The sequence below is a fragment of the Phascolarctos cinereus genome, unplaced genomic scaffold, assembly GCF_003287225.1.
Source record: "Phascolarctos cinereus isolate Bilbo 61053 unplaced genomic scaffold, phaCin_HiC Scaffold_3;HRSCAF=262, whole genome shotgun sequence".
Classification (NCBI taxonomy): domain Eukaryota; kingdom Metazoa; phylum Chordata; class Mammalia; order Diprotodontia; family Phascolarctidae; genus Phascolarctos; species Phascolarctos cinereus.
This window is the reverse complement of record NW_027555736.1, coordinates 176,365,744-176,388,954: the sequence shown is the minus strand read 5'-3', so window position 1 is coordinate 176,388,954 and position 23,211 is coordinate 176,365,744. Positions and strand designations below refer to the sequence as shown.

Genomic DNA, 23,211 nt, shown 5'->3' with positions numbered 1-23,211 from the left:
CACTTAGATGATATTATCAATTAATGGGAAACAGATGGTCCTGTTTTCTTGTATTAATCATTGGTCAGCAGATGTCAGCCCCTGACACTGTCCTGCCCAGCCAGTAGAGAAGTATTTTGTGTTCTCAATAATATTCTCTTATTTCCTTGGCAAGAAGAAATTGTTGAGGGGGAAAAAACCATATAATCCTACTGACTGTTCCCAGACTAGGGGATGAAGGGAAAATTCTTCAGCTCCATACTCTGCTTATAAAGTTGAGCTTTGTTTAAAGTGTGAAGTGGACAATTATGAGAGGAGTGGAACATGTTGAGTCAAATTGGGAATTCACACCCTTTATGGATCTGTAAACATTTGAGAAGGAGATGTCTCTAAATTTGTGCCCCTCACATTTCTTTTGGGCTACTGCAATTTTGCTTTGCTCATAGAGCACAGTGCCTTTTTGATGCTAGGTGGTCCTGTGCCACCTTCTCACAATTGATCCCAGAGTTCTTCACAGAGACTTTGAGAATTTTCTTGTATCGCTTCTTCTGACCTCCATATGAGCACTTGCCTTGTGTGAGTTCTCTGTAAAATAGTATTTGAGGCAAACATTTAACATTCAAACAATGTGGCCAGCCCATAAGAGTTGCACTATCTGTAGTAGAGTGTGAATGGTTGACATTTCAGCTCAAGAAAGGACCTTACCGTCCAGTACTTCATCTTGCCAGGTCATCATTAGAATCTTCCTAAGGTAATTAAAATGGAAGCAATTCAGCTTCCTGGCATGGCACTGGTATATTGTCCAGGTTTCACAGGGATACAGCCGTGAGGTCAGCACAACAGCTCTGTAGACCTTCAACTTTGTAGGCAGTCTAACACCTCTGTTCTCCTACACTTTCTCTTTGAGCTCTGTGAAAACAAACAAACACAAAAGACTTTAAAGGCCTAGGAAACGATTGTAATCGATCAGGCTGCTTCCTTATTCTGTGAAATATATAATTTCTCTTGCAGGGCCGCACATGTAGTTTGAGTCTTGTTACCATCATTTGACTGATTCTAAGCCATGTCCCTTCTCTCCTTCTTTTCTTCCTCTTCCCCACCAACAAAGAACCTTAATCCAACAAAAGCATCTGTGGAAGAGACATAAATTAACCATCATTCTATGCAAACTAGTAGAATCAGTCGCAACTACAATGCCGGCAGGATTAAATCAGACATATGATGAGAGTGCAAAACCACCTACCCATAACTGGGGAACATGGCAGCAAGAGCAAGTGCCAGGTTGTGGGACCAGGCAGTGGGAATTCCTGAAAGGATCAAATCATTAATCGATGTGTCTGAAAAGAAGGGGAGGGTTGTAGCATGTATTTGGTCTTGGTAAGTGCAGGGCCTAGGAATACCCCATTCAGTAACACACAGAAATGAGTTTACTTTAAATTGACTTTTTTGTTTTTAGGCAACGTCCAGCACTTGGAGAATGTCTTGCTGCACTGGCAGCTGCCATGCCAGTGGCATTCTTGGAGCCCTCCCTCAACTGCTACAACTCGCTCTCAGTCTTCAACACCAAAACCCCCAGGGAAAGGTCTAGTAAGTGTCCTATCACAGAGGTCAGTCAGTTGGCACAATTATTAGCTGGAAGCAAGAATGGCATAGAATTCTGCTTCCTGGAGAATAAGGGCTGAGGGCTGTTTTAGCATTTCCTCTTGTTTCCATCTGGTTGGGAAATCTAAGGGAATATGTTTTCTAGTGGAAAAAACCATGGAGATATGTCAGAAGACTTGAGTTCTAGTACTTTCTCTGCTATTGATTAGTTGTGTGACCTTGGTTAGACATGTCATGTAATTGCTGTGAACCTATGTTTTTGCTTATCTATGAAAAATGGACTTAGAAGATGATCTCTAAGATTCTGTCCAACTCTAAAATTCTGTTTCTATTACCACTTCAACCCTTTAGGCCTCTGTCTCCATTCCTCCTTTGTACATAGTCATATTTCGAACCCTCCTTTTCCTGAGAGTCACAAGTAACACATTAATACTTCAAATACCATAATATGGTATGAAAGGACCATCTTGGGAACATAGTAACTGGATGTTCTTTATATTCATGAATGTTTTTTGCGGGGGGTTGGCAATTGGGATTAAGTGACTTGCCCAAAGTCATACAGCTAGTGAGTGTTATGTGTCTGAGTCCAGATTTGAACTCAGGTCCTCCTGACTCCAGGGCCGGTGCTCTATCCACTGTGCCACCTAGCTGCCCCTCATGATTTTCTTTTAAAATAAAACAGGTGGGATTATGATTATACATGAAGGGGAATTTACTAAAAGTACAGATTATGAGACATTGGATTCAGCAACTAAGGCAGTTTAAAGGAAACCTCCTAAAAAGTTTTATTGTATTGCTTGTTTTTCAAGGGAATACTTTTTTTTTTAATTTCTGGGGTGATGTAAGTGTGAGAGGCAGCCAGGTATAATGGATGGAGAGTCGCTGGTTTTGGAGTAAGGAAGACCTAAATTCAAGTCCCACTTCTGATACATGCTAGATGGGTGACCCTGGATGAATCATTCACCATCTTGGTGCCCCCAGGCAACTGTTATGTTCTGATCAAGTTTCCTGATTTAGGAGTTTCCTCTACCAATTAAATCACATGTTCTGTCCCCCAAAACAGTGTTGGCCACTCTGAAGGCAGAGTAATGGAGTAAATAACTTCTCAAGTAAAAACTTGAAAAAAATATGCTAAGTTGGTGGTCTGAAACAAGTGTTCTTTTCTTTTTTACCAAGCCATTAACTTAACCAAAGTTTTGGGTTATTTCTTTTCCTTTTTTAAAAGAATCATGTAATGAAAACATTATGAGCCCAAATTAAACTTGTTTTCTAAAGTTATTGTATAATGTCAAAATATTCTCTAAAACAATATTATGTTAAGTTCTTGTGAGCCTGTGATTTGCAAAATGCTCTGAGATGCTAAAGGGGTGAAGTGTCTGATGGTGCAAAATGTTCTTGGTATGCAGTTCACAAAATAATTTGTTAGGAGGAGGCTGTGCTGAGTTCATCTTGTTCTATTTGCTATCATTAATAAGAGCAGACAGGCAAAAAGCCCTGAGCCAGACATCGTGTATGAACAAGCACTGTGGAAAATGATTATGGTATCAAGTATTACCACTAGTCCTTTTATGCGTAAGTCCCCAGCCTCAGACACATAACACTCACTAGCTATGTGACTCTGGGCAAGTCACTTAGCCCCAGTTACCCTCACCCAAAAAAACAAAAAACAAAAGTCCCAGAATGTTAGCCCATGACAACTTTTCTTCAAGCTATGAAGATTATTTGTATTTTATTCTAATAATTCCAGATAAAAAAGGTCAGTCAGGAAAAAGAATCACTAGGATACTTTAAACAATAAAGTAAAAAGTTATATTCCTGTGTTAGAATGAAGAGGAGAAAAGCGTGACTAATTATAGAAGAGGAGGCATTAACAAATATGTTCCAACACTTAAATTTAGGGGAATTACCTCTTTTTCCTTCTTCTTTGGATAGCAGCATGAATAAATCTCCAGATATGTTTTTCCCTGCCCATCCCTGCAATTAAAATAGGGCAGCACAAGTCAGTAGGTGATGTGAGAACATGGTCAAGGCACCGGCAAGAAATTGAAAGTAAAATGGCTACTCCCAAGTTCATAAGTACCTGAAGCATAGGCATGGTAGTGTACTTCTTATGCTTCAAATGAAGTGAAGAAATTTGTTTGTCTCAGTTCCCAGTATCCTGGAAGGACTCTCTGTAGGGAGAAAGAGAAATTTTTTGAGTGATTTAATTTGCACCGTTGTTCACAGTAATTACAGGTATATGGGAAAGGTGAATACTTTCTACATTCCCTCATTTCCCGTTTATATTGCCTTCCCACCTCTTCAACTCAGAAAATATACTTTCTTTCTTCTGTTACATTGATCCAACAAGGAAACATTTATCAAGAGGGAAAAGATTTTCAGTTGTGGCTTATCATAAATGTGGAACTGGAAAGAACCCCTGAGGGCTTTTTATCCAGCTCCCTCATTTTATGTATGAAAAAACCAAAAGCCATGGGAGTTAAATGATTTGTCATCAGAAGCTGGATTTGAACCCAAGTCCTCTGATTTCAGAGCAGGTGCTCTTTCTGTACTGTACTATGGTATCATTGAACTTGAGGTCAGGAGATGAGGTGGGAGTAAAGGGAAGAGGAAGATGATATAACTTCTGCTCTCCTAGTGGCATGCTCTGTGGTGCTGGACAAATTGCTTACCGTTTCTGGGTGGACCTAATTTACTAGCATTAAAACAATCAGATGCATATCGGATACTTATGAAATATAAAACTGTGTTATATAAGTAGTGTGTCTATAAGTAGTTATTGGTCAATCTTGCTTGTAGTTCTTTGTCCCCCAAATGAAGCTAGGAAAGATGTATGACAACTTTGTGTCATATAAGTTGAGCAGTCTCAGGACTGAGGAGGAAGCATCCTATTTGTCTATGCATCAGAAATGCATTAAGAGAATGTTTTATCTATAGTCTTTCCACTGCAAATCTCTGATAATTGACAATTTCATAGTCAGAATAATGCCAATTTTAATGTTCATAAGGGTGATACTATAGTACTATAATATCCTAAAGTACCTTCTGAATCATCAGAGAAAGATTATATTCAGTAGAATTTTAGACATGTATATATCATAATCTAATTTACTGAGAATTTATCATTTCAGTGCACTATATATGGTAATTCTATTTACCAGATCAGTTGGTTAACCAAAACAGCCCCACTTCCTGACCATGCTAGAAAACTATTTACTTGTATACAAGATATACAAGTATATCTTGATGTATGCATGTACATATGCCATTTGTGATACAACCAGCAGAGTATCCAAGTCATATTCATACCTTCCACATATATTAACAAGGTGATTTTCCTTGAGAATATTTCTCCCCATAGCAATGGATACTCAAGAGGAAGCAAAATCTAATATTCTAACTCTAAATGAAAAGACAGTATGCATGAAAGACTCCCTGCTAAGGATTTTGTTTGTTTGGTTGGTTCAAATAGGATCCAGGCAAGGCTGTTTCCCAGTTAGAGAGGTCAGCAGACTTCATTCTGTGGGTTTATTTTGTGGCATTTGAAGTGACAGAAATCTGCAAAATCACAAATATATTGTTTTTTTCCACTCAAGGGTCATGCATAAGTTTTTAATGGCTCCAGTGCATCTACCTTAAGCAGATCTTGTACCTAAATAATTTACTTGTGGAGGGAGTTTCATGAGGGAGCTCCTGATCAATTGAGTCCCCCAGTGCACTTGAAGAATTCACAGGATGTAATGGGCAGATAATTAGTCATAAGCATTTATTAAACACTTACTATGTGCCAGGTACAGTGTTAAGTGCTTAAGAAACAAAGGCAGACGACATTTCCTGCCCTCAAGGCGCTCCCAGTATAATGCAACACAACATGCAAAAATCTACAGACAACATCTGCATAGGATAAATTGGAGATAATCAATAAAGGTAAGACATTAGCATTAAGAGAGACTGGGGAAGGCTTCTCATAGGTGGGGTTTTAACTGGCAATTGGAGGAAGCCAGGGAAGTCAAGAGACAGAGAGGAGGAAGAAAAACATTCCAGGCTGGTGAATATGCATAGGTGATGGATCATGTTGTGTGAGAAACAGCAAGGAAGCCAGAGTCACTAGATTGCAAAATATTTGGGAGAGGAGGGTGTAAAATATAAGAAGACTGAAAAGATAGAAGGGGGCCAGATAATTTAGGCCTTTAAAAGTTAAACATAGTATTTTTTAAATTTTATCCTAAATGTAATAAGGAACAATTAGAGTTTACTGAATCAGGGAGAGCAAGGAGGAGCCTCCCAGAGGGTGTGGAAAGAGATAAAATGATTAGATATGTGCCTTTGGAAGATCACTTTGACATTTGGGTATAGGAGAGACTGGAATGGGAAAATATTTGAGACAGGGAGACCAATCAGGCTATTGGAACAGTTGAGTTATAAGTTAATGAAGACCTGCCCCAGGGTAGTAGCAATGTCAGAGGAGAGAAAGGGGATTGTAGGAGCAATGTTACTAAAGTAAAACTGACAAGACTTGGCAACAGAATGGATATAGGGAGGGAGAAAGGCGAGAGAGGGAAGGGTCAAGAATGACACATGGTTGTGAACCTGGGTGACTAGTATCCTGGTCGAGGATGATGGTAATAGGGAGCTTAGGAAGAGAAGTTGGTTTAACCATTTCAGTTTGGGACATGTTAAGTTTAAGGGACATGAAATATCCACTTTGAGAAGTCCAATAGACAGCTAGAGATGCAAGTCTAGAGGTTAGGAAAGAGGTTAGATCTAGACAAATAGATCTGAGAGTCATCTGTATGGAGATGATAATTGAATCCAAGTGAGCTAATGAGATAACAAGATAGATAGTATATAGAAAGAAGATCCAGGATAAAGCCTTGGAAGACACTCACCCTTAATGGGTATGATCTCAATGGAGATCCAAAAAAGGAGTCTGAAGAGTGCTCAGATAGGTAGGAGGTGAACCATAACAGAATAGGATAAAAGAAACCTACAGAAATATCCAGGAGAATAAGGAGATGGTTGGGGTAAAAAACTGCAGAGGGGAAGGAGGAGAATTAAGAAAAGCAGAAAAGGTAGAGACTTGCCTGAACCCTCCCAAATTCCTCTCCAAATAACTTCAAATAACATCTCAAAACAAGTTCTGGAGTGGCAGAACCCACAAGGGTATGGGATAAAACAGTTTTCTAGCCCAAGACAACTTAGAAGGTCAGCAGGAAAAGTCTGTCACACAGGAGTGAGAGCAGAGCTCAATCCAGTACAGGCTGTGCCAGTACAGACCATGCTGCCGGAAACCAACAGCAGGTCTTGGGGGCAACTGAATCAGCAACAGCAGTAACTGCTTCCATAGCTCTCAGCCCACAGATGGTAAGGGGGTCAACTGGTCAGAAGGAGATTACAGTGATCCCTTTACTGGTACTGGGTACAGGACTCTTTTGCATTACCCATACACAGATCGGAATCTCGATCCCAGATCACAGTCCCAGAAAGAGGAAGAGTACTAGCACATCATAGTTTGAGGCTTCAGAGAAGCAGGGACCCTGGTCACAGTTCCAGGGTGGAAAAGAGTTCTTGTGGTCACTCACAGACCAGAGGACAGGCCAGGAGAACAATAAGTACACCTCTCTTTAGATCATACCACCTTGGAAGAGCTGAAAGCTTACAGATCCCCAGAACTAGCTCTGAAAACAGGTGCACAAAAAAACCTGAAGCTTGGGGCAGTACCCCCTCCACCCTGGGAGCATAACCCCCCTTTAACAAACAGTTAAATGTCAAGAAATAGACTGGAAAAATGAGCAAACAACAGAAACAAATTCATTTAAATATGAGACAGATTTCTCAACTGAGAGGGTGGAGGGAAGAAGAGCCATGGGAATTTTGTAGAGGGATGATAAGGCTTAGAAAAGCTACTATGGGAAGTAAGACAATGAGCCAGTTAGGGAGGTATAAAAGGATTGTTTTGCCACAGTGAGGGCCAAATTAAGATTATTTAACATACATTTGTAATGGACCCAATCAGCACAGTTTCATGATTTTCACCAACTTCATTCAACAAAAGGTGAATAGGGGCAAAGGCAACTGATGTTGGGAATAATCAGAGTCTAGGAGTTGGCAAGGCAAAAGTGGCAATAGGCTAAGGGAACAAAGGACTTGAGAAGAGAGGACAACGTAAAATTTAACTGGTTCACCAATGAGTCAAAATGAGGAAAGGAGGAGAATGAGAGTCTGGGCCAGAATTGAGGGGATAAGGAATTGAAATTTACAAAGAAGACCAAAAACAGGGTTTGAGATAACAGGCCAGAGGGAGAGGCTAAATGACAAGAAATTTTGAGCAGATTGAATGGGGTTTCACAGTTCATGAACATGGAAGTGGTATCGAGGTGATCGAGGATATAACCTGGGTTAGTCACCTCCTCAGGGACCCAATCTATCAATTTAAGTTGAGTGAGTAGCCCAAAAGAAATACTACATATTATTATCTCCTTATTACATTCTTGTTTGGAATCCATATAGAAATGGCCCTGTAACAAGCAACTATCCTATAGGCAAACTGGATGGCAGGGAAATATATACCTAAGCTTACTCCACATGATTGTGATTTCTTCTACTAGGTCTCTATATTTTGAAAGCTTTTCGTTACACATAGCTTGAAGGTAGTGAGAACCTGATAGAGTGACATCTATTCACACTTTTCAGGTTTTTATGGACCGTTGTTCCATCTGGGCAATTACAGGCAACATTTCAGTCTTTTCTCAGATGAGCATTAGCCTGGAATTAACATTAGAATAGATGCCCCTCATTTACTGCCTCAAGCAACCAAAATTAAATATAAGAAGTTAAATCATTGTTTTTTCCTTGGTCAGTATCTAAATTTATCCACCTAAGTGCCATCCTAGGGTAGTAATACAGCATCAACAGTCTCCCTGACAGTGTTCTCAGGACATAAAGCTCTTTTTTCCTTTCATATCTTACGTAGAGTGACTTAGAGCAATGTATGTGCCTACAAAATAGACATGATCCTGTATAGTTGACAAAATCTAGAAGCTTATATCTTCTCTCCAGATGTCTTTTGATATCTCCTGTCATGGATTACTTGGCTTCTTAAGGAAGGATAAAAGCATTCTCTGGCTGAAAGGGATTTCAAAATCTCCCTGGTTCTTAGCCTTGTGTTTCATCAAGACTAATCCTAATCTATCATTGTCTAATGTGGATCTGTCTACCCTTAAAGACTTCCAGGAAAAGAGATTCCACTGCCTCCCTCAATCTCTTGTCCTAATATCTGACAATTATCCTTGATCCTGTGTCTAAATAAAATGCCATCTATTTTCCATTTCCCCTTGTTCAGTGCTTAGGAAAAAAAAAGGAAATCTTTCTTTCTTAAATAATATTTCTTCAGATAGTGGATTATTGAAGGAAAATCTTAACATAGGTTAGCCCTATAATAGTGTATACAAACTCTTATTTTGCTTATACATTCATTTCATTTATTGATTTTCCTATGCTGTGTACTTTGAAATAAGAACTCTAAATTGTTTCTAAAATTCAGTAGTATTAGAAATAGTACCATTTATAGTACAAAGTAAAACTGACAGACAAAAGAGTGTCAGTAACACTAATGGAGAAATAGGTTCATAGGATTTAAAGCTAGAAGGGACTTTAGAACCTATATAGCCCAATTCTTTCTCCTTTTCACCTACACACTCACTCTGTCTCTCTCTCTCTTTCTCTCTCTCTCTCTTTCTCTCTCTCTCTCTCTCTCTCTCTCTCTCTCTCTCTCTCTCACACACACACACACACACACACACACACACACACACACACACACACACATATTCACTGACACAAAAACTGAGGATCATAAAAATGAAGTCCCTTATGGTCAGTATAGAAATCTCTCAGTGGTTTTGATACTAGATCCATGACAACAGACATGTTGACTTAAGTTTTTTTCCCTTCATTTTTCTCCTATCTTCCTTGAAGTGAGGGTGCTAAGGAGTGATAAGGTGGAAAAATGAGAAAAACAAGAGTCCAGGTTAATATGAAAGATGACTGTAGTATAAAGTTACCCACAGAAATATTTCTTCCTCATCCTCAGATTTTTAGCTCTTTAAATAATACATTTAATCTATTTGATTTTAAAATGAAATATAAGAAGATATGCCTAAAGGACCATAAGCCAGATTTCTGTAATTTTTTACTTTTAATTTTCATTTGGATTTAAAGCTATAATGTTAATAAAGGGAGTGGCAAGGCAGAAACTACATGAAGCATCCTAGAGATAGAAACGGCTTTAGTGAACCTATCTTTCAAGTCCTACTCACACCCTCATTTTTATGTTTATGAAACCAAACTCAGAGAGGTTAAGATTTACCTGAAGTCACACAACTAGTAACTGGCAGAATTAGGACATGTACAGGTCTTCTGACTCCAGATATAGTGTTTTTTCTACCATAGTGCTCTTTGGAGGCATTGATGTTTAATAAGAAAAGGAGTAGTCAGATACTGGGAGAGATATTTCCAACCAAGCATCTTTCCTAAATCCTGTTCCTATTATTCCCCCTGTACTTTTTTGGTCAGTTCTAGGGATGCCTGATACAGTAGAAGAGATGTGCCCAGACATTCCACAGCTGGAAGGACTGATGAAGGAAATCAACGATCTGGCTGAGTCAGGCGCCAGATATACAGAGATGCCCCACGTCATTGAAGTGATCTTACCCATGCTGTGTAATTACCTATCGTACTGGTGGGAACGAGGGCCTGAGAATCTACCCCCCAGTGCGAGACCCTGCTGTACCCTAGTTACCTCTGAACATCTCAGCATCATTCTCGGAAATATCCTGAAAATCATCAACAACAACCTAGGCATCGATGAAGCCTCCTGGATGAAGCGTATTGCAGGTACCTAAGGCACTAGAGGTTTTAGACAACCTGAGGTTTGGGATACCTGGGCTCTGTTTCTCACTCTTCTTCTAACACCCTTAATATTGTAGAGAAAACTTCTTTTCAGCCCTAGACCTTCCATATATATGTATTAAATAGTAAATAGAGGATCATTGTTCTCTAAGAGCCACCATAAGTTCACCAAGAATGGCATGCCAAACATGAAAGATTACTGAAACACTGTAAGCATAGTCTTTTTAGATTTTATAAAGATATTTAAAAGTATTTCATTTTATCTCTTTGATAAAGATTTTATCACAATTGGTAAACATTAGCTCGATGTAGTTAGGTGCAGTTGTAGTCAGGTAATTAAATAGCCGTACCCAAAAAGCACATTTGTCAAATTAGAGTCAGGTCTTTTTAGTAGACTGATACTGGTCTCTGTCCTTGGGCTTTTCCTGTTCCACATTTTTTGTAGTGACTTGAAGACAAAGATGGCATATCTGGTAGCACAGATAGCACAAATCTGGTAAAGACAGCTAGCATGTTAGATAACAGAATTTGATTTCCAAATCTTTGACAGGATTAATAATAGCCTCAACTAATTGGATTAATTTGGTATTTACAAATGCAATTTCCTGCACTTAGGTAAAGAAATCTGTACAATCTTAGAATGGGGTAGACCTCATTTAATAGTAGTTAATATCAAAAAAGAATTTTAGTTGACTTCAAGTTTAATATGAGTGTGACCTAGTTGCTTAAAAAAAAACCCTAGTGCAGTCTTGGGCTATATTAATACAAGTGTAAAATCTAAAACAAAGGAAGTAAGAGTTATATTTTGCTCTTTTCAGACCCGGCAATATTTGGAATATTGTGCTCATTTCTAGGTACCATATTTTAAAAGGGACATTGATGAAATATACCTTTTCCAGGGGAAGATAGGGTGAAGTTGGTAAAGGGTTCACATATTGTGTCATATAACAACTAATTTAAAAATCTAAAGCTATGTAGGCTGAATAATAGAAGACTTAGGGGGAGACAGGGACTGTCTTTTGCCTCTTTTTGTATCCCCAGCATTTAGCACAGAGCCTGGCACATAGTAGACATTCAATAAATACTGACTGATTAATTAGACTGGATGGAAATTTTAGTGGGAAGGAGTACTGTTTACATGTACTTATATATAAGAAACTACTGGGAAGGAGTGCCTTTTATTTAGTTATGATAACCTTACCCATGTGTATTATTTCCGAATTTATACTTCTCTCTCTTATGTAGATTTCAGAAAACACATCTTGTGGTCTGAGTTTGTGGCTACAAAAAAAAAAAAAAAAAGAGGAACAGACAAAAAAAATATTTAAAGGCTTACACTACGTGTAAGACATTGTACTAGGCACTATAGAGCTACAGTTAATGAAATGAACACTTCTTTTTTGCCTACCCAAATAAAGTGATATTTACTCTGAGGCAGTTGAATAAAGTGCTATTGTAAAAGCAGTTGCCTCTCAGTAGAACTAGTCATTTTTCCTTCTAAAAAAATCAGTGCAAGTGTACAAAGGTCAAGTAATATAACACGAAGGGCATAGATACAAATATCACCAAAGGTATAGACAGTTTTAGTCATTTAGGACCAAGTAAGCAAATAAGGTCCATTAAAGTTATATCATAAAATCACTCATGTTAGACATAGTTGTTCTGATCATAAACCCAAAATTGATCTGGTTTTTTCCTATGATAAGAAGCATTCAAAATCTGAGTCAGTCACATCCCTAAGAAGAGGTTCACCCTTTAACACATTTCATTAACCAATTCCTTTAACCTTCCTTTTCTGAGAATGACTTTTGGATGAATTACAGAAATGGGAAAAAGAGAGAATTATGCTAGTGTGATAAAATATGCTCCTTTTAAATAGTCTGGATCTAAGTATACTCTAAAGTCAAGACTTGAAAGTGCAGAATCAGTTGTTGAAGCCCTGGTTTGTTGGTTTGTTTTTTTCTCTACTCTAATTCCAATATTTATAGTGAATTTGAATCAGTCAGATATCTTCCATTACAGACATGGACAGGGAGTATTGAATTGATTATCTTTGATGTAACCTAAAAAAAATTAGGTCAATCCTGATTTTTGATACTATGCCTTAAGCACTCACAATGCAATCATTTTCTGCTATACTATCCTGACCTCCCTCTCCATTGCAGCCATTTTTCCCATTCTAGTTTATCTCCTGTCTCCCAAATATCTCAACAACCTCCTCCCCTCACTCTGCACCAATCTCTCAAGTTCCTAGAGATTTTTGTTTTTTAAGGATAACTTTTATAGCAAACAACTAGAAGGTGAGGGATATAGAAGTTTAATATGAGGTTCCCTGCCCTCAAGAAACTTACAGGATAATTGAAAAGATGTAACAACATAGATAAATCATTAGCCAACAGTTCCCTACAGTATGTAAATATTCATTTAGTCATATAGTAAATATAGTAATTCAGAGAAGACAAAAACCATTGAGGCCTGAAGTGTCAGAGACATAACAGTAGAATATTTCTCATATACTGGCCCATTGTATACTAACACATGATACAGCATTATAAAAAGCTAAAAGAAAGAATATTATTCTGTGATTATTACATTCAGTGTAAATGCAATTATAATATATTAAGGCAAGCCTTGTGTTTCCAAATGCAGTATATGCCCAGCCTATCATAAGCAAAGCCACAGCTGACCTGCTTAAAAGTCACTTCATCCCAACTCTGGAAAAACTAAAGAAGAAGGCAGTGAAGATTGTATTGGAAGAGGAGCAGCTTAAAGCAGACAGCAAAGGTGATACCCAAGAAGCTGAACTTCTCATTCTGGATGAGTTTGCTGTCCTCTGCAGGGATCTCTATGCATTCTACCCTATGTTAATCCGTTATGTTGATAATAACAGGTGAGAGATCAGAAAATTCATCTACTCTGGGCAAAGGGCTGCTGTAGTGGTTATGTTGGCTGTCAGTTATGTCACTAACAAAGTCAAGAGCAGAGTTTTGAACAAGATGAAGGGGGTACAAATGACCATTACCACTTGCAAGCCATGTATGACCTCTGGATGAGGGTACCACCTTCTCAGAAGTCTTTGGAATAATTGATTCCACCAATGCCACCCGTGTTCTTCTGACAAGTTGGTAGTAATGATAGAAAATTTCCCATCACTTGAAGTGTTTAAGAAGGGATTCATCTGTTGGTTGACAGAATGGTTTAAGGTCCCCTGTAATTCTAGGTTTCTAAGTCATAAGCAGTGTCTAAATTGAGCTCCCTTCTCTCATGCAAAGAGCCTTCCAACATATACACCTTCTTAAACTTAAGGATCAGAAATGCTAAGTGCAGGAATAACATTTCTTTCAGAGCTTTTCTGAGCTGTAGTCATGGCTAGTTTATAGGCTTCTTTCAATTTAGAGATGTATTATTTGTATCCATATCCTTTCAATCTTCTCAGCCTCCAAAGCATGTCAATAAATAGGCATAGGAGTTTCTCAAACATCAGCCAGTATAGTTTAAAGATCATTCCTAATCATATGCATGTACTAGAAATGTCATGTGTTAATTCACCTCAATGTTCTTATCCTTGGAGACAGTAACATAGAGTTCTATACTTTTGGATAAATTACAAAACGAACATTTCACTGAGTAATTTGATCACAAAATTTTTCCTGTGGTTGGAATGAATATTCAAGCAGGGAACCCATTTTTCAGAGAAATATTTCTTTCACAATACTTTAATAATTGTGGGAGCTTTCTGGTTCCTGCTTCTGTATTCTTGTTGTATACCTGGTGAAATGACCAGTCACTTCTAAAATATGGCTTATGTTTTTAATATCTTCTTCCAGAGATGAATTCAGTGAGCACAAGTTATAAAACTTTTCTGGTATTTGTATTCTCCACATATGCTAAATGAGTTTGGAGCACTTCAACACCAGCCATGGTGTTGAATACCATGTTGAACAATAAATCTCCTTCTAGGGAATGGAGCTTGGGTTATTTAGATTTACTTCTTTGCTTTTTCACTTGTATCGGTTCTCAGAATCCTTTATTAACCATTTGCCCTCACTATCAGTCTTCCAAGGATAAATGATACAAGGAGAATTAGTTCCATTAAACAAGGTTCTCATATACTGCTGGCATCTTCTCTGGTAGAAGTTCCAAACTCTCAGCTGCACCTCCATTTGACTGTAACTTGTATTTTTTTGGCCTCATCATAGCTTTTGTGTCACATGACCCTCAATGTAGATCATCTACATTTTGCATTCTTACTAATGTCTATTGAACTCATAGTTGGCTAGTACTGCTACCTGCCTCTGGCTGGCAGTTTCCAGTTTGTCACTGGTTAAAGGAATAGGTCAGCAGATTGTTGTCAGTGCATACCTAAAATTGAGCTCCAAACACATGATCTTTAAACTTCTAAGTGACAACCCACTTCAAAGTCAAGAGCTCCAGTTAATGGACAAGATAGCAGTCTCACTGTCAGTCTTCTAGCAGATGTCATAGGTTTCTGATGACCATCCCTGTCTTTACATAAGACTCCCAGATTGTACTAGTCTGAGGTGAATGGAAAGCATTTATCTAACCCAAAGTATCTTTACAGTCTTTGGGGGATGGAAGAGGAATCTATTGGATTAAGTACTTTATGTTTCTGTATTTGTTCATGGGCTCCTTTTAATCCTTTCTATCTTGTGACTTTTATACATAGGATGAAATAAAGGCCCTTTGATACTTGATATTCACATTGTACATTGCATGCCTTGTAGAAATGGGAGCAATGCAGAGTGTTCAGAGAAGACTAGCACCTCTGGTGTGAGGGCTGCAAAATCCTTTTCAGGGCTGCTTTCCACCTTTAGCATCCACTCAAATCACCTAGCTCTCACCTGAGGCGTCAAGAAGCTGTAGCCTTTGCAGCAGCCACACCCCAGCAAACTGCTTAGGCAGATTGGCTAAACCAGGTAGAGGGTAACTGAGGGTCTCAGACCCATCAGTGAGTTAGGGAAGTGTCTACCCCAAGCATGTGAAGACTTCCCCCAGTGGAATGGGTAGATGAGAACAGTTTGTGCCAATAGCCATGAAAACAGCTGAAGCAGGTGCTATAATATGTTTAGAGCTTGGTTAGACATTGAAGACACCAAGGTCATCCACTGCATCCCAAGCCATCGACAGTTATCTTGACTTTTGTCTTTCCACTGGACTTCAGTGACTCTGGAAGAGAGAGTGAGGCCAACAACTTCTCACAACTCTGCCTCACTTAAGTCCAGTTTATCTGTGTGTCAAAAGACATCACCCATACCATTTTAACATTTTACATACCTCAAAGTCTCATGGTGACAGGCAGTGATGAAGCAGAAGATGCAAATGCACTGGGAGCTATAGTAACAACTCTGCACATAGGTGGCCCAGGGCATAGGGTCATCTTCTCATTCTAAAGCAACAGTGGGATTCAGCAGCCCCCTGGGTATCTGAGCAACCTTTTTTAAGGATTGCACCTCTCCCCTCCTCATATAAGGCAGGGGCTAGAAAGGGCATTGTAAAAATTGTCTGCTTCACCTAACCCTGGCCTGCTTGCCATGACAAGTGGGGATCCTACCTTACAGTAGTCAGAACGCCAAAAAAATGTACAAAAACTTTTGCGAAGATGATTCCACTCACCATTGATACGTGGTATGTTCACATGCTTATGGACATCGTGAAATCCACTTAACCTGAAAGACAAACGGCCCTTGTGAGAGAACTTAGTAGGTATCACATCCAAATAGCAGCTCTGCATGAAACAAAGCTGGTAAATGAAGGTCAGCTTACTAAAGTCAGAGCTGGATACAGGTTTTCTAGAGTGAACATAGTGATGCAGAATTCCATGAAGTTAGAGTAGGTTTTGCAATCAAAACTAATCTAGTTGGGAGGCAGCTAGATGGCTCAGTGGATAGAGCACTGGCCCTGGATTCAGAAAGACCTGAGTTCAAATCTGGCCTCAGACACTTACTAGCTGTGTGACCCTAGGCAAGTTCTACCCCACTGCCTCACCAAAAAAAAAACCAAAACAAAAAACTAATCAAACCTAATCTAGTCAACAAACTTGTATGCCTACCAAAAAAAGTAAATAATAGGTTCATGACAATGTGTTTGCCACTTGCAAGAAAGTGCAGTGCCACCATCAATAGTGTATATGCTCTTACCATGACGAAAATTGATGAGGTCCAAGAAAAATTTTATGAAGACATGCAGGCCCTCATCATCAGTGTGCCAAAGCAGGACAAGCATAATATTCTGGATCACTTTAATTCCAGACAGAGTAGGCACAGATGTTCAAGTGCCAAAAGTACACTGGCCTAACAAAACTATTTACAAAGAACTCCCACAAGGCAAGTACTCATATGGAAGTCACAAGAAGCAATACAAGGACACTTTCAGGGTTTCTCTGAAGAACTTTAGAATTGGTTGGGAGACATGGGAGACATTGACACAGGACCACCCAGCATGGCATGCCTGCAACAAAGAAAGTGCAGTACTCTATGAGCAAAGTACAATTTCAGTAGCCTAAAAGAAATGCGACATACACAAATTTAAAGATAGCTCCACTCCAAATTTAGAGATATCTTCATTCTATTATTTGTGTACAACCTGTAGTAGAGGTTTCTAAACTTCTATGGGCCTGATCAATCATAGTTGGACACACTGTGCCTTAACCCCAGTATAGTGATGTCATTTTGATTCTCTTCAAGAATGAAAGACAACAACCAAGGACAGAGCTGGGAATCCTCTTATTGAGAAACCTGTGAGATATGAACCATACCTAGGTTCATAGGATTAAAGATGCAAAGATGCAAAGGGCTTTAAAGACCATCTGGTCCAATACCCTTATTTTACAAATGCAGAGTTAAGACCTAAAGATATTAAATGACTTGCCTAAGGACACAAAAGTAGTAAGTGGAAGAGCTATGATCCAAAACCAGGTTCTCTGATTCTAAAACCAGCACTCTTTACACTGTACCACACTGCTACCTGAGCTTTATTTTAGATATTTCACCAGAATAAAATTTGGGGGTTCATGAGCCAAAGAAATAAGATGATTCCCTTTAGTAATCAACCCCCAAGATCAGATCTGGTACCACATGAGCTCTATATCCTTGAGAACTCTGGGCCACAGACCATATAATAAATAGTATACGACTAATTAGAGCCATCCAAACATGAAATAAACTTCCTTAAAAGAGTATAGATTCCTTGACCCTTGAGGTCTTCAACCAATGGCTATTTGTCAGGTGTACTGCAGATAAGATTTTAATTTGAGTCTTGTTGGATTACATGGTCTCTGAGTTCCCTTCCAGCTCTTAAAATTCCATGATTCTGTATCATTGGAATATGTACCTATAATGATGACATCACAGATCCATCTAAGTCTTCTTATTTTTTTTCTGTCACTAAATGCCACCATATGTCTTCTCACAAATGTCATATTGAGTCAGACTCATTCCATATCCTTAAAGTGGCACTAAATGATGGTTTGTAGGTCTTCTTGGTAGCTTAGACATTAGAAGTTATGGATATGTTAAGTATTTGTGATTTCATTGGTGTGGGTTGCTTAGATTACAGATCTTAAATATTTTACTATCTGGTCTTTGTGGCTTGGTATTATTGAAAAATCTATCACTTTGTAATGAACCTATTGCTGAGTCTCATTTGGTCCTCAGGTGACATATCTACATTCTCTCACCAGACCTATACTCAAATCCTTTTCAGCTTGGTAGGACCTGTCAGAACCTATACCTCATTTATATAACCTTTAAGAACCCAAGTTCATCTCTACACCAAGTCTAGATTTAATCAAACACATGTATAATTTTAGCCTAGAGTAAGTATCTTTGGAAGTAATGAACTAGTACTTTTAGTTCATATCTTCGTGGCTTTAAGGGAAGGCCCCTGGTTCTGTTATCTCAGAATTTGGTGAACTAATTCAGATTTATTTATATTCATCTATAGTTGACAGATCATCAGCAAACATTAGGAAGTGGGCAGAAATGAAAAGGGTTATTTAGCCTCTTCATGATTTCCCCCTTCCCGATCCCCTAACTCCAGGGTTTCTTTTTTATCTTTCCCTACCAGATTCATGGTGGCATAAGAATAAAGCAATCAGAAATCTTCAGACCAGAAAGATGAAAATAGAGAAGGGATATAATTAACATCTATGAGATCCTGAAAAGCATAGTTAGGAAGAAGAAGCCCTTTCCCAAAATCTTGAAATAGCAGAACTAGAGTCTCTCCCTACATCTCCCCTCTCCCAACCCTTGACCCTTGAGGTAGTTTAGGACAAGTATAAGGACATAAATATATTATATGCTACAAATAGTAAAGTTATTAACCCATTGCCCCCAAGAGTTATAACAGAGTGAAAGTACCAGTTTGAAAAGAAATGAGATAAATTTTGGATAAGTGTACCATGAGGAGCTATTAAGTGAATATAGAAATGAATGAATTATTTCTAATTTTGTGAAGTCAACGTTCCTCCCACAAACTATATTTTTGTGACATTGTCGGTCTAGATAAATATGATTGGCATTTCTTATGTGAAGCCAGTTGTATAAAATAGTCTATTTAAATAATTGTGAATGAAATTCACAATGTGTTTAGGAGGTAAAGAGGAACACCTTAAATTTAAAAAACAGTACAAATACCTAACTAAATGATTCATGCCTTAACACAGGAAAACAGAATCTTTTTCTCCAAAGAAATACTACCTTGAAATTTCAATAATCTCAGTTACATAGTTGTATTACAAGTTTAGCAAAGATTTTGTCAGATTTGGGGTGATAAAACAAACATAAGATAAGGTATGGTTGCTCCTAGAATAGTTCTGTAATTGAATCGTGTTATTATTAATGATCAAGACCTGGAACAGAGTGTGTTCTACTTATGGGACATTTGACAGTGCTAAAAATGGCAATGTCAGGGAGTCTTTGATATCATCATAATTAATTCATTCATCACTATTTAATTTATCTAGCCCTTCCCTACACAGTCTAGGAAACACCAGTGATATCACTATAAAACTGTTGATATTAGTTTCACTCAGTGCACCTGTGCTTCTCCCTACAAATACCTGAATTGTGTGGAGGCATCTGTGCAAGAGTTATTAAGCCCCTTTGATGGAAATTTGACCTTGGTAAGAATCTAGCTCTCAGGGATTTGAACTTTAGAGGTTAATTCTACTTAATGAGTATCTGACTAAGTGGTATACTACTTCTGAGTACATTACAAAAATGAAGCAAAGACAGGTAGGCCTATATCCTTGTGAGGGATATAGGCCTATGATGGCCCTGACTACAAACACATAGACCTAGTTTTCTCTTTTTAGTCATTCAGTACTGTCCCTTAGAACCAGACGGCTTATCTCTATTTAAATATGGAAAGCTTAAAGTTTCCTTATATCTTAAACATGGGCATTCTATATTAAATTCTCTCCTTGTCAGTGTAGTCTTTGCTTTATATATGATTTCCCTTAGCAATATTATCCATTCCCTCACCTTCAAGTTTCATATCTATAAAAATGGCTCCCAAATATTTATTTATAGCCCCAATCACCAAGTCTTATTCTCAAATTTCTAATTCCTTGCTGCTCATTTTCATCTAGCTGTCCCACCAGTACTTAAAAATCATCATGTCTAAACTCCATTCATCATCTTCTTTTGACCAACAATTTTATTTCTTCAAATCAGTTCTTACAGAGCTAGATTTCTGTTTTTCTCGTAGCAGTACAACCAATCACCAAGGCTTAAAACCTTTAAAGAGTCTTTGCTACCTCACTCTCTATCATCCTCATTATCTCTTTGGTTATGAATCTGGGATGTCAAGAACAATACGTGAAGTAGTTTTCCCCAAACAACCTTGTATGACTAATCTAAGAGCTTCACCAGCTAACCAGTCAAGAGCACCTAAGCAAGTTTTACTTAACAAAGAAATAAGAATATTCAGGGGGAAAAATCAAGCAGAAAGAATGCTTACCTCTTTCCCATATTAAGGTTACAACAGCGGATAAGTGACATCCCAAGTAAAATTTGAAATATCTCACTTAATTTATAAAAACACCTCCTGGATTTCTTTGGTTTGGGTGATATTTTTAGTTTTGCTTCATTCCATCTCCAGGGTCTTGATAAATTCATACCTAATAAAGGCCAGAAAACAAGAGACCCTTCATAACATTGTTGCAAAGAACATTTCCCTTCTAGGGCCCGATGTGAATTTAATAATATCTGTTGTCTACACCTTAATTTTGTACTTTTACTTGTGTATTTTGCTGTTAGGTTTAGAGAGAGATAAGGGAAGGAGAGATAGTCTAATAATAATATTTACAGTAATTCACATTTACATAGCACTATAAGATTTACAAAGGGCTTTACTCACAACTCTGTGAAGTAAGCAGTACAGATGTCCTCATATTCATCTTCCATTACATTCCTTGCTTCCAGCTTCTGTACAAAAGTCTGCTACAGAAGTATGATATAGTGAGGATGAGGGACTTCAATTTTCCAGACATCTGCTGGAGCTCTCTCTTTGTCAAAAGCGGAACAGCAAATCATTTCTTAACTTCTCTTGGTGACAACTTCATCCTTAAAATGGTGGAGGAATCAACAGGGGGGATTCTATTCTGGATGTGATTCATACTAAGAGGAAGGAACAGGTTACCAGCATGGAAACTATGGGAGCATTGGGAGAAGTAACAGCTTCTCCTGGAGTTTATGATAGAAAAGCAAAAATCTGGGCCTACTATGGCATGTACCCTAGATTTTGGGAAGGCAGATTTCAAAGAGTTTAAGGGAATGATAGATAGGATCCCTTGGGTAAAATGTTTCAGGGGAAATCAGCTCTGGAGGGATTATAGATATTTTAAAATGAAATTATAAAAACACAGAAGGGAACAATTTCAACAAGAAAAGATTTAATTTGAAGAGACTAATGGGGTTACACAGAAAACTCATCAATGTGCTTAGATTTTAAAAATAAATACAGAATTTAGAAACAAGACCAAGATGAATATGACAATATGACATGGTCCTATAAAAATATTGTGAGCAATGATAAAGCTCAAAATAGCTGAGGTTGGGTGAGGGAAATAAAATACAACAAAAAGGTTTAGTTTTTTTAAAAGCTAGATTGGAAAAACAAGGAGAATCAAAGAAGAGATAGATAGGAGCTGTGCTTGGGATATCTGGAACAATGATAATTGACAACAAAGAGGTGGTAGAGCTGTTCAAATGTTATTTTGTCTCTGTTTTCTCTGCAAAAGAAACTTATTTTGACACTGAAAATAAATGACAAAACTCAGGCAACCAGCAGGGAGTCAATATACCTAAGATAAAATGGGGGACAGTGAGAAGATACCTAATTCCTAAATGAATCCAAGTGACCTGGCCCAAATGAACTATATCCTTAGGAATTAAAAAGAACTGGCAAATGTGGCTGCTGAGCCACCAATCGTGACATCTGAAAGACTATAGAAGACAGGAGAGGTGTCACAAGATTGGAGAAAAGCAAAAGTTACCCCAATTTTTTAATAAAAGAAAAAGCAATCTGCAAACCGTAGGCCACTAAGTTTGACTTCGATTCCTAGGAAGATTCTAGAATGGATAATTTAAAAGGTGGTTGAAGAAGATCTAGAAAGGTAAGCTGTGATTACAAAGAGCCAGCAAGGTTTCATCAAGAGCAGAGCTTGGTTTTTTTTGTTTGTTTTTAGTTTTTTTGGACAGGATTTCTAAACCATTAAGTAACGGAGATAAGGAGAGTATATGAGTATGGGTTTAACTAGATTTTATCAAAGCTTTTGATAAAATATCTCATACTATTTTTATGGAAGATATCAAAACATATGGATTAGAGGATAGTAAAATCAAAGGGATGCAGAACTGGTTAGATGGCTGGACTTAAAGAGTAGTTGGTAATAGTGAAGTAACCCCAGGAACCTGTGAAGGTCCTTTGCTATTTAACTTTTTTTTTTATCAGTTACTTGAATGAAAGCATAGATGGTACGCTCATCAAATTTTCAGATGGTGCCCAGGTAATATATTGGGCAGGGGGCAGCTGTTATACTGGATTACAGAGTCAGAATCCAAAAGGATCTTGACAGGCTAGAACACTGAACTAAATGCAGGATGACAACTTAAAAGAGATGAATATAAAGTCTTGCATTAGGGTACAAGAATAAAGTTCAACTTGCCAAACTCAAGTAGAAACAAGGGCCACTGATCTTCATATTGATTTCATTTTAAAATGTGATCTTTATATGTTTTATTGTATTTTGATTTATTTTGTTAAGTATTTCCTAATTACATTTTAATCTGGTTAGACACACTCATAGTTGTTGCAGTCTGCATATTTCTGACACCTCTGGGCTAGAGCACAGGGTTAAATGCAAGATGACAGAGTTCAAAAGGGATAATATAAAATCTGGGACAGGATTTCTAAACTATTAAGTAAAGGAGATAAGGAGAGTACGTGAGTATAGGTTTAACTAGATTTTATCAAAGCTTCTCATAAAATATCTCATACTATTCTTATAGAAAATATCAAAACATATGGATTAGAGGATAGTAAAATCAAAGGGATGCAGGACTGGTTAGATGGCTGGACTTAAAGAGTAGTTGGTAATAGTTCATTGTTATTGTAACAGGAACTTCTGGACTAAAGCATAGGGTTAAATGCAAGATGACAAAGTTCAAAAGGGATACTATAAAATCTTACATTGGG

At 37.9% G+C, this 23,211-nt stretch overlaps 1 protein-coding gene across 1 annotated transcript in view; it reads left to right on the top strand.

Annotated features, from left to right (window-relative positions):
* The window catches only part of RYR3 (ryanodine receptor 3), a 731,065-nt gene that overhangs the window by 611,576 nt on the left and 96,278 nt on the right, over positions 1–23,211 (top strand). Inside the window, exons 65-67 of the mRNA XM_078151313.1 lie at positions 1,436–1,566; positions 10,156–10,476; positions 13,141–13,381. Coding sequence (XP_078007439.1) covers positions 1,436–1,566; positions 10,156–10,476; positions 13,141–13,381 — 693 coding nt within the window. The remainder of the gene's footprint in view (positions 1–1,435; positions 1,567–10,155; positions 10,477–13,140; positions 13,382–23,211) is intronic.